At 35.5% G+C, this 12,028-nt stretch overlaps 2 protein-coding genes across 2 annotated transcripts; one reads left to right on the plus strand and one right to left on the minus strand.

Moving 5' to 3' along the window:
- Positions 1 to 384: 384 nt before the first annotated feature.
- Positions 385 to 4,695, minus strand: LOC140811885 (uncharacterized). Its single transcript, XM_073170008.1, has 3 exons — positions 3,874 to 4,695; positions 1,191 to 3,355; positions 385 to 1,102 (listed from the first exon to the last, which is right to left on the minus strand). Exons 1-3 carry the CDS (start codon positions 4,296 to 4,298, stop codon positions 714 to 716), a joined length of 2,979 nt encoding a protein of 992 aa, XP_073026109.1. The 5' UTR covers positions 4,299 to 4,695; the 3' UTR covers positions 385 to 713.
- Positions 4,696 to 10,477: 5,782 nt separating this feature from the next.
- Positions 10,478 to 11,503, plus strand: LOC140811322 (protein DMP7-like). The gene is made up of 2 exons (XM_073169181.1): positions 10,478 to 10,795; positions 11,192 to 11,503. The coding sequence occupies exons 1-2, from the start codon at positions 10,478 to 10,480 to the stop codon at positions 11,501 to 11,503; spliced, it is 630 nt and encodes a 209-aa protein (XP_073025282.1).
- The last annotated feature ends 525 nt before the right edge of the window (positions 11,504 to 12,028 follow it).

Here is a 12,028-nt window from a genome sequence, read left to right on the forward strand (position 1 = left end):
AGATTTACTCGATCTATTTTATGGTGTTAAAACTGAGTTCTGGGCAACCACGATGTAATGTCGTGTGATATCTTCCGTAAGAAAAATTGTGTGTTCATTGAATTAAAGATTTCTTGCGACGGTGGGAACCCAGAAATTCTAAGACAACCCATGTTAATCTAAAATTTTGATGTATAAAACTTCTTTTAATTGGAGACAGAAATCTTGTATATATGTTCTGAAAAAAGCCAGAAAACTTTAATAGTCATTTTCTATTTTAGAGGGGCATAAGGGGTTGTACTTGACCCGACGACTTGTAGCGCATAATTTTTGCCCGTCTGACACTGCCACACTTGAACTTTGGAAAAATGGGGCCCATTACACAATTAGCATTGAGGGTCGGTGGTGGTTGAGGGTCGGTGGTTGTTAAAATTGACCGCTGAAAGCACCAAGTCCAGAGGCTACCAAGCTAGTGAAGTCACACTTCACTTGCAATTGTTTTTCGAGTCAATCGAATGAAATGGAAACCAAAGTGATTGTCCACGATTTTCAATTAAAAATCTGTTCAAACTCGTGCAAAATATCATAGCGTCCACATATACTCCAGTAAATTATCATGCCTTGCCTTAAGGACTAAATTCTTCTTATCAATTTGAATGTAGGCATGTAGCTTTAATCAAATTCAGTATCACTATTTCTCGAAGAAATCAGATTCTTAATTGAAAAGAGTGTAATCATATCAATCTTCCATCGTCACATTCCTCTCCACAAAAAGAAGGGAGTATCTTAGTATCTTTTTCTGCTATGTTGGGCATGCAAGCGCTTGATTCTTGCAGCATATTCACAACTCTGCGCATAGAAGGCCGGTTATTCGGGAGGGATCTGATACAGAGTAGCCCGATGTCAAGTACCTTACAAATGTGTTCTTTAAATTTTGAATCAAGATTTGGATCAAGAATGTGTTCCACTCCTTTCCGGTCCAATATAGCACAAACCCATGCTGGTAAATCTTTCTCCCCGAATTCTCGATCAATCGGCCGTCTGCCTGTAACCAGCTCAAGTATGACTATACCAAAGCTGTATATGTCACTCTTTTCATTCACATGAAGAGTGTAAGCATATTCTGAAACGGGTATTATATGTTAGCAAGGACTGAACATATTAGCCTACGATGTAAGCTTTTAATGAAAGACTGTAAATTATGTGAATACCTGGTGCAATATAACCACAGGAGCCAGCAATAACGGACATGGACTCGACCCCCTTGCTAACAGCTTTAACAAACTTGGCAACTCCAAAATCCGATATCTTTGCCCCAAAATCTTCATCCAACAGTATATTGTTGGATTTTACATCTCTGTGCACGATCGGGGGAACACAATCATTGTGCAAATACGAGAGCCCTTCAGCGGAATCCAAGGCAATCTTGAACCTCATTGGCCAATCCAACAATCTATGCTCATTACTATGCAGTAAATCTCCTAAGCTCCCATTAGGCATATATTCATAGACCAGAAGCTTACAATTAGCAGCATTGCAACAACACCACAGTCTGACAATATTCTTGTGCCTGATTTGCCCAAGCGTCTCGACTTCAGCTTCGAATTCTCCTTTATCAGAACTGACAACACCAAAACCAGTTCCATCCTTGTTTTGTCCACCCCAGAGCTTCTTAACGGCAACTGTCTCTCCATTTTGAAGAACAGCTTTGTACACTTTTCCAGAGGCACCAACACCGATCACGTTGTCTTCTTTAAGACAATCGTTTATTTCGAATTCACTGAAGCAGAGCTTATGGAAAGATGTCCATTTTGTTATAGTGGCCCCTCGTTGCATTTTCTTTATGCTCTTGTATTTCAACCCAAACCAAACAACCCCAACAAGGAAAACAACTACAGCTGTTCCATAAATAAACCTTAGCATCCACAAAAAAACTTGGTTTCTGTTTCCATCTTTGGGTTTGCAATAACTGCCATCATCGATACACAGATCTGGATTACCAAGAAAGCTGTCACTATACACCCCCTTGGCGAAAAGAGGAGGTAAATTACCTGAAAGTTGATTATATGATAAATTTAACGTATTGAGCTTCAGATTCTGCAGTGAGATTGGAACCGGTCCAATAAAGTTATTCTGTGAAAGATCAAGATAATTAAGCAACGGCAGATTCCCAAGTTCATCAGGTATATCACCAGACAATCGATTGTTAGCCAAATTAAGCTCATTCAGTTCCTTCATGGATTCGGTTCTCTTCGGAAGTCCACCAGTTAGTTCATTGTTACTAAGATCGAGCCTCCCAAGTTGCCCTAAGTTCACTATGGAACCAGGGATACCCCCAGTAAACTCATTATCACTTGCTGAAAACTCGACCAAATTCTCCAACGACCCAATTTCGTAAGGTATGCTCCCGGAAAATCTGTTCTTGGATATCAAAAGGGTTGCTAGATTTTTTGCACCATAAATCGTTGGTGAAATACTTCCTAAAAAAGCATTGCCGTAGAGATCCAGTAAGTATACGTTCGGCAAGCCCCAGAACTCAGCAGGAATTTCACCGTAAAGCTGGTTGTTTCGCATTCTAATCCGGCTTAAATTCTGGCATTTCCAAACATTCTCCGGAATATTTCCTGAGAATGCATTGTTGATCAAAACTAACTGCTCTAAAGCACCATTATGGCATAAAAACTCCGGTAAGGGGCCGGATAGGTTGTTGTTTGACACATCCAAAGTTTGCAAAGCCGAGTTCTTGCCTAGTTCATGTGGTAAGGAACCTGTGATTCGGTTTCCAAACAATTTGAGTTCATATAGGTTTGGAGACTTAGCAATGCTAGCAGGGATCAGACCCTCAAGATTGTTCTCGAATAAGTTCAAAGACTCCAGAGGTAACTCACAAAGATCAGCAGGAATCATTCCAGAAAATTTATTCATTGAAGCGTCAAATCTTTTTAAATCAGTCAAATTAGACCACCCCGTTGGCAGATTCGCATTAAAAAGGTTGCTATAAAGCTCGATTTGCACAAGGCTCTTGAGCTGAGATAAAAAACTTGGTAGTGATCCTGAGAGTGCATTACTGGCCAAATCAAAATTCCTGAGTCGATTCAGCCTGCTGAAACTCTCTGGAATCGAGCCAACCAAATGACAATCAGTGAGCCAAAGCTCTTCAAGATTCGTCAAGTTTCCGAATTCTGGAGGAAGATGACCAGGTGAAAAGGGATTGTACGCCAACACGAGAAATTTTAGGCTCGTTATATTACCAAGAGCAGCAGGGATGGTGTCATTTAGCAGATTCTCAGCGAGTATAAGAGTCTCGAGCTGCCAGAAGTGCCCAAGATTTGCTGGCAACGAGCCGGAAAAATTGTTTGCCGCTAAATTTAGATATCTGCAACAAAATATCACAGAAGCATATGATTATAAATTAGAAAATGGTACAATATTTTTGAAATTTCAAGACCAAAATTTTTTATCCAAATCCCATGCGTAATTTTTCTAAAAGTTAAATTTTTTTAATCCCGATTTCCTCATTAATGATGACGGCAGAAGTCGGTCCAGCAGTAGTTAATAACACTTAATGATAGGCAACTCCCAATAGAAACATGGCAACCCCACGAAACAAATGTCATGGATGTCATTCAAAAAATAAAGACATATCCATCCACGAAAAAAAAAATATGTGAGATTATACCCACATACTAAATATCAACCAAAAAAAGTCATAAATATTCAAATTAACTTTGATTATTCCCAAGGCATCGATCTCATTGAAAAAAAGGCCAACTGCACAAAACTTGACCCCACCCTTTGAATTGTTTACAGACTCAAAAATAATCTTGATTAAAGTTTATGATAATTTTTCAAGCAATAATCAAACAGCTACGAAACCAAAAGTACTGTACCTACCTGAGAAACCGGAGTTCGGATAGAGTATAAGGAATGGGACCAACGAGAATATTCTCGGAGAGGTCAAGGTACGTGAGGTTCAGGCAAGAGGAAATGGAGAGGGGAAGCGAAGAGCCGATGGAGTTGTTGGCAAGAGAAAGAGAGGAGAGAGAAGGCAGGCTGCAGATGGAGACGGGGAAAGAACCGTAGAGAGAAGCACCGGAGAGATGGACCGACACGACAGAGTTTTGGTCGTTGCACTTAACTCCGGTCCAGTTACACGGGGTGGCATCCCGGTCAGACCAGCCAGAAAGAGAACCGGCCGGGTCGGATATCGAAAGCTTCACCTTTTGGAGGACTGATCCTTCTTGATTCAAGGCATCAAGATTGAGAACTAGAGCTAGAGCATTGAATAAGAGGAACGAAACTGAGATTTTCGCTTGCATGGCTGGCTACCTGTGATGATAAAAAAAACGTGCTCATGCAAAGAGAAGGGAATCAAGAAGATATGAGTTGGAATTGGGGAGTGATTAGCGGGCTGAATTTATGGGAAATTTGAAGGTGAAAGTGATGCTAACAAGTGTCGTTCTTCTGGTCAAGAACATATTATTTAGTGCAAGGAAACGGGATAATTGTGTGGTGATGTAGAGATTTGTGGGAGTACAATGGAAGAAAAGCGTGAGGTGTTTTTGTAGTTTAATGGGGGAATATTGGGAAAAGAAGTGTGAAAATTCTTATGGGGAAAGAACAGAAAGGATTTGAATGGCGAGCGGGTTGTTAAACGTGAGATGGATTTTCAAATGTGTGGGGTCTTTTTCTTTTTGTTTTCCTTTGGATTGGGTTGGCTTTACGGGTCATTTCTCTTGGATTTTTGCGATTAGCAATGCGAGTGTGTCACTTTTGTGGATGCACGTTTTATAAGTATTATATTTTACATATTACTTAGTTAATAGCATATACGTAAACTAATCGAATCGGGTTGAATATTAGTAAAAATTTAAGGTTTGATAACTCGAATTAAGTGTATTCGAGTTCGAGATCGATTCGAAGATCGAATTTTTTTAACAAAAATTGCTCGACTTCGGTTTCAAATCTTTGAACATATTCACAACAATGAAGGTTCAAAAGTTCGAAACGTCCGAAAGTTCAAAATTTATATAATTATATTAATAAAATATTAAAGCTCGCGAGCGGCTCGCGAATTATCAAACAAAATATTTTTTGCTTGAGTTTGGTTCGAAAAAAGTTCGAATATGTTCGATTTCGATAAATTCAAAACACAAAGAAAAGAAAAGGATATTTTATTAATCGATAAAAAAAAAAGTTGTATTTTAAACTCATTAAAACTTTATTGAAATTGCAATTAATTTTCTTTGTCTATCTAAGACAAACCAGCGGGACTGACGGAGTGAATGGGTTAGGCGTAGTTTATGTTTACCAAATTTTTCTTAACTAAATCAAAAAATTTCCATGTCTCTGAAAGTCCCAATCTGGGCCAAGATCTCCATGTGACACCATATAAAACCTCCCTCTCAAAATATATAATAATAATAAGTAGGATGGACTTTCAAGTTTGAACATTTAATTAATACGATGAAGCGGTTGTCGTTTTTATTAAAAATTATAATTAGTGATAATAATATAACTCTTATTTTTTTAAGTCATATAATAGCTTAAATATCATGTTTCGATTAATATATCTAATATAGACAATTATTACACTCAAAAATATCTCTCATAATAATTTTACTTCTTACAATCGATTTATCGAAACTCATGATTTTTACTCTGATATTAATTGTAGGAACAATTGTTTGTCGTTTTACCAAAATTTATAGCCAGTGATGAAAATTCAACTATATTAATTTTAAACCTTACAACAACTCAAACACCACATTTCGACTACTATATAAACAGAAACAATTATTACACTCCTACATAATTTATTTGATTTTTCACTCAATAAAATTTTATTTCAAGTATGTAAACAACATAGTAAGACCCAAGTCCTCTTTATCAAATAAAATTCATAATTACAATGGTTATTTTCGTGATATTCAACCTGAATGAATTCAAATGTATCAATTAAATTTGAGCTTGGATATGGAAACTCAAACAGTAATCTGATCAAAATTAACTCATTTTTCTAGTCTTTTTAGAAATTTCATCGAATCATTCAAGATTTCCATTTCTCATAATTAAATTTCAAATGGAAATTGCTAAATTATATATATTTTTAATTGTTATAAAGTCTCCAAAGTGTGATGTAATACTATTTGACTAATACGAAGCGAAGTAATGATGGAGGGGACTCAAACAGAGTAGCGGTCAACAATCCACGTTAATCTATTTTAAATAATTTTTCATTTTACAACTGCCAATAATTCATGTCGGCGATTTTCATTTTTTTTTAAAATGTTATGTGAGACAATATTACTAAATCTATCATCGATTTATTTATATTGACATACAATGCATACAGATTGTGAATAATTATTTATAATCACATATTATAGGTCGGAATTATATTCTTAAATACTATCTTATATGAAATAGTTATTGTTTTATCTTAGTTTTATTTTAAAAATTGTTGTGGTAGTTCTGGAAATAGAAATAATTAAATAATTCTAATCACATATTAGAAGTCGGATTTATAATCTAAATAGCTATCTTATATGAAATAGATAATTTTTTTATCTTATTTTATTTTTAAAAATTGTTGTGGTAGTTTTCGAAATAGAAATAAAGTACTGTAAATTAACTTTTAAAAGAAAGATACATAAAATCAAACAGAAACCAACGAACGATGGCGTGAGAAAATAAAAAGTAAAACTAAAACATTAAAGCAGACCGAGACATTTACAAAGTACAATGTACTTAAAAATATATTTGTTCTCTCCTTTATGTGTTTCGAGGTTCAAGTTGGATACAACGGAACAATCAGTAGTAATCTAGCACAAAAGTACTACATTGGCGAATTGGCAAAGTACTTGAAAATTATCGTGAGCTAGAGCACAGTAGCAGGAGATTAGGAGGTAGGGACATGGATAAAGATAAAATTAATATGTGACTACTATGAGCTATACTTGAATGACTCGAAGTTGCCTCTAAATATACCGGCAATTGTGCCCCATATGGACAGTCACATACTGGCTATATGGAAGGCCAAAGGTAGTTCAGCTAGAACACCAAAAGTCAGTCATATGGAGCACCAACAGTTAGGCAAGTAAAAAGTCACATCCAAAAAGATCTTGAGTGAATTTTCGAAAATAAAATTCAAGAAAACAACAAAAGTCATATGAAACTCGATGGGCCCGTGCAATTTCGCCTTGATCGGTCACGACCATTCGACACATTCAGGTCGCGCTCATACGCTTGCACATAAATCAAGCATTTTTATAATGGAAATCGGGCTCTTGAGTTGCATCCATGCGCAGACTTGCACGAGAGAGAGTCTCTTGACCAATCATTCTTACACATTTACAAAATGTAATTCAATATAAACTAACTCATATTAATATTATTTTACTATGTGAAACAATCTTATTTCTCACTTAATCTTTCACTTATCAAGACTATAAGGCTACATTTGGTTGAAATGATAGGATAAACTAATGATTAGTACGTAAATGATAAAGAAAATGATTGTGGTAGGATTGTAATATATGGTGTAAAATAATATTATGTTTGATAAGATTTTTAAGTGTAGGATAATTTTGAATTTTTTGATGAGAAGACGAAATTGCCCTTCTCCTTCGCGACGGCGACAGTGGCGGCCGCGGCCGGAAAAGGTCGGTGGGGGAGAGGAAAATTAGCGTCGGATTATTGAGAAACCGTCGCTAATTTGAATTTTAGCGACGGTTTATTAAAAAACCGCCGCTTTTTGCGACGGAATTTTACAAACCGTCGCTAACCGGCTATCGGCCGGTATTCTGCCGACGGTCGGCAGTCCTTCGTCGTTCGGCCGGTGCTCGGCCGCGGTCGGCGGTCTATCGGCGGTCGACCGGTGGTCGGCCGGCGGCGGTCGTGGAGGCGGCGTCGGTGGCTGGAAGTGGTGGTAAGTTTAAATAAAAGAGAAGGGTAAAATTGGAAAAATAGGAGGTATTAAGAGTTGGATAAATAATCCTAGGGGGTGAGCAGGTATTATTTTATCCTACCTAATATAACCTAATCATACCTAGGAGGGATAAGGTGAGTTTATTTAAAACTGAACCAAACGTTTGATTGGACCGGATAAAATTAATCAATCCTACTTTATCAACCAAACCAAACATTGCCTAAGATGTTTATTCAATTTCCTCGAATGAAAAAAGCCCAATAGCTTCCAAAGTCAAAAAAAGAAAAAACAACACAAATAACTGTAGGAAACAAATCATGCTTGAAACACTCTCCGTACGTTTCTTCCACGACATATTTGTGAAAATTGTAATTTTAGCATTTATAATTACTTATATATGAGTTTGGTTATCTAAGTTGTGAAATTTCGGTATAGTAATATAAATTTAAATTTTCGAAAAGTTTAGTTCTTTTTTATCAAGAGTGTTGATATAACACAACATTTGTTAACGTTACTTCGATGGCATGTCAGCGCTACATCAATGTCACACCAGCACCACGTTGTAAAGATGATAAAATTATGAACAACATAAGGATTATGAAGTAATATAGCAATTTGACAACACAAATAACCAAAACAGAAAAAATAAATATCCAAGATTAAAAAAAAATACAATTTTATCTCAATAATTCGTTAGAAAATTTGCATATGGAAAAAATATATGGCAAGTATTTGTAAAGTGAGCGATGAGAGGGGGGGGACCATGCGTAATTGTTTCTTGGAAAATTAATATGATTTATCGGTTCAATCGAACTAATTTAAGACTGGTGAATTAGTTTGGATCGACTAATGGCTTCTATTAAACAAAAATATTATATTAAGTGTAAATATTCAATGGGGCGGCTTTCAGAATTTTAAAAGCCGATTACTTACCACTGACTTAATTAATTGGTTTGTCGTTTTTAATTAATGACTTAGCTTTTATTGTAATTAATTAGTGATGTTATATCATTATTTAGGTAGATATTATCGATAAAATATTAAAAATTTAATTACATGCAAAAGAAAAATCATATCGCCTATACTTTTTCCATTTGACAGTTACTTCTATTATCAAGTTTTAAAATTATAAGCTGCAAGAGAGGTAAATATCAAATATTTATTAAAGTGTAGGGAAAATGAACGTAAATTACCCAAAAATAACCATCAAATTGAATGTGTGAATTAATTTTTAATTATTCATTTTTTGGTTAATTAATGTTATTTTTTATTAAATTTATTCGTTTTAGTTTGTTATTCCTGTCAAGTGTAAACAACATACAAATAAAATCTATAATTTTTCGTTATTGTAGGTAATTGTACGCAAATCAATTACTGCATCATGGTATCAAATTTGAGTGAGTCTTATGTGAGACCGTCTCACGGATACTAATCTGTGAGACGGGTCAATCCTACCCATATTCACAATAAAAAGTAATACTCTTAGCATAAAAAATGATACTTTTTCATGGATAACCCAAATATAGAGATCCGTCTCACATATTCGACCCGTGAGACCGTCTCACACAAGTTTTTGCCATCAAATTTTATAGTGTTTTTATCACTCGATTAGATACATTAACTTGTAGAAAAATCAAAAAGGGAAATTTGATTAAAATTATTTTTTGTCATGTAACTAATTTCACATTTTTCGTTTTTTGTTGTATTATCTGATAATTCACGATTTTAGTCAATTAATTACATTTTTAATTCAACTTTAGTTTTTTAATCGGAAGGTTTGTGTAGGTTGGAAGATGTTGTGAAGCCGAAAAATGCTGAAGTGATGACGAAAATTACAGATGTAGATCCGATCATTGCTAACATGTTATGACAATCAAGACTCATGTAATAAATGACTAAAATTGAAGGAAAAAAAATACAAATTTGTGAACTAAAATTGAAGGAAAAAAAATACAAATTTGTGAACTAAAATCGTGAATTTGATCATGACCTAAATGAAAACATTAAAGTTACAAGCCATGGTATATATGTGTGTGTGTGTGTGAACTCTTCTTAAACCTAATATTGTAGGAAACATTAGGTACATATTTTTTCCAAAGTCGTGAATATAAATTATTTGACAGCAATAAAAAATAAAATAGTTAAATTTAGAAGTTAATAGCTTATGGTCCAGAAGTGATGGGAAAATCAAAACGGTCAAGAACCCTACGAATGTTCTGGTTGACAACCAAAACAAATAAATAAATAAAACCTCCATATTTATTTGATAGATTATATTTATATCGTGTCTCTCAAACATTTATAAACCTCATTAAACATGTTTTAAAACCCATTCAAAACTCCTTTTCGTAACTAATTGCGAACCTTAATTATATCTTTTGTTCGTTCAAAGGACCATATCCATTTTACTCTTCAAAACTTCACGTTTCGTGCATGCAAAAATCTGGAGAAACAATATCAAAACCTTGGTTCCATTTGATGGAAGATTAAATCCTAATTAGAAAACATAGAAATTTAAGCTCTGAACTAACATTAACATAAAGAAAATCGTTACAGATATATATAGCAATGGGAGAAGAAACAAAAACAAATGAAGATCTGCAATTGCATCTCCTGGAGGAGCAAGCGGCGGCTGCACCTTCAAAACCAGAAAAAACTCCGGCGCAAAAGGCTGTCCGGAAAGCCTTCAAGGGCACCGCCCACCTCGCTAATCTGCTGCCCACAGGCTCCGTGATGGCTTTCCAGGTAATGTCGCCTGTTTTCACACATGAAGGCAAATGCAAATCATTTGTCAGCCAAACAACCACCATCGTCCTTCTTGCCGTCTGCACCATCTCATGCTTCCTTCTGTGTTTCACAGACAGTTTCAGAGATGGAAGGGGAAAGGTACTAACATACATGAACACACACACACATTACACATATATATGCAGTGGCTGTCTGTCATTCCAAAAATCTAGTTGTGAGTTAATACATTTTTGCGCAAATTTTTAGAATTTTTCCTATAAAATAATGCTAAAACTTTAAAATTTCCTCCAATGTTGCAGTTTGCACCCTGCTAGAGCTAGATTCAATTTTGAATGTTCTACAATGTCGTGTAGCTGTTAATGCATTAAAAAACTAAATCTTCGTTCTGAATTCTCTTGTCAATCACTCAAACATTACAACAACATTTTAACGTAGAATGCAATATGTTTTTCCCTTTTTTCCCCTCTCATGTACGTTGACTAAAATTTTCGTCAGTATCTCGAACCAAAATTCGGCTTTTTTTTCCTTGAAAAGGTAAGGTACGGAGTTGCCACCTTCCGTGGGCTCTGGATCATTGACGGCTCAGCCCGGCTTCCACCGGAGGAGGCTGCAAAATATAGGGTGGGTATCGTGGACTTTATTCATGCCTTATTGTCCATTCTGGTGTTCGGAGCGGTGGCCATGTTCGATAAGAATGTGATCAGTTGCTTCTATCCAACGCCATCGGAGGAGGCCGTCGAACTTTTGACGGCGTTGCCCGTGACGGTGGGAGTGATTTGTAGCCTGTTGTTCGTTCTTTTCCCCACCAAGCGACACGGAATTGGCTTTCCTCTCTCACGCCTTTAATTTTTCTTGTCTTAAGAATGCCCATTTGGAGGAATGTTTCAATAGTTAATTTATTCGATCTTACGCATAGAAAAAAAAGGTTGTTTAAATAATTATTTGGTATATCTCGTTTCGTACCTTTCTGCACGGTTTAATCTGAGGCGGATGATGATACATTTGTTGATTATACGTCTTTATTTTATATAAGTTTTGCTCAAGTTATACAAAAAGTTTAGAGTTAAAAATTAATATAATATGAAGCATACTGAAAACATTGTTTTTATCGAATCTCTGTCGGAGAAAAAATTGTGTTATGAAAATAGAGTTACAGAATACACAGTGAATATGATCTGCGTTGGAGCTCACAAGAACAGACTCACAGCCACAAATTGGGCAAATTGCAACGGGCTCGTGAGAAAATTCGAAAAAGCACAAAATCTTCTCCGTAAATTTAATAAAACTCTTTTAGAATAACATATTTTAAATTTACTAACATAAATATCTTAAAAATGAAATATAATATGACATATATGCTCGTGATTTAAA

This window comes from Primulina eburnea, chromosome 14 (genome assembly GCF_022965805.1).
Source record: "Primulina eburnea isolate SZY01 chromosome 14, ASM2296580v1, whole genome shotgun sequence".
Lineage (NCBI taxonomy): Eukaryota > Viridiplantae > Streptophyta > Magnoliopsida > Lamiales > Gesneriaceae > Primulina > Primulina eburnea.

Bases quoted from the DNA above. Each gene is read 5' to 3' on its own strand.
- LOC140811322 (XM_073169181.1), top strand. From the start codon at position 10,478: ATGGGAGAAGAAACAAAAACAAATGAAGATCTGCAATTGCATCTCCTG. The intron at 10,796-11,191 runs GTACTAACATAC...TTCCTTGAAAAG, and splicing joins TCAGAGATGGAAGGGGAAAG to GTAAGGTACGGAGTTGCCAC.
- LOC140811885 (XM_073170008.1), bottom strand. From the start codon at position 4,298: ATGCAAGCGAAAATCTCAGTTTCGTTCCTCTTATTCAATGCTCTAGCT. The intron at 3,356-3,873 runs GTAGGTACAGTA...ATTTTGTTGCAG, and splicing joins TCCGAACTCCGGTTTCTCAG to ATATCTAAATTTAGCGGCAA. The intron at 1,103-1,190 runs GTATTCACATAA...TACCCGTTTCAG, and splicing joins CTGTGGTTATATTGCACCAG to AATATGCTTACACTCTTCAT.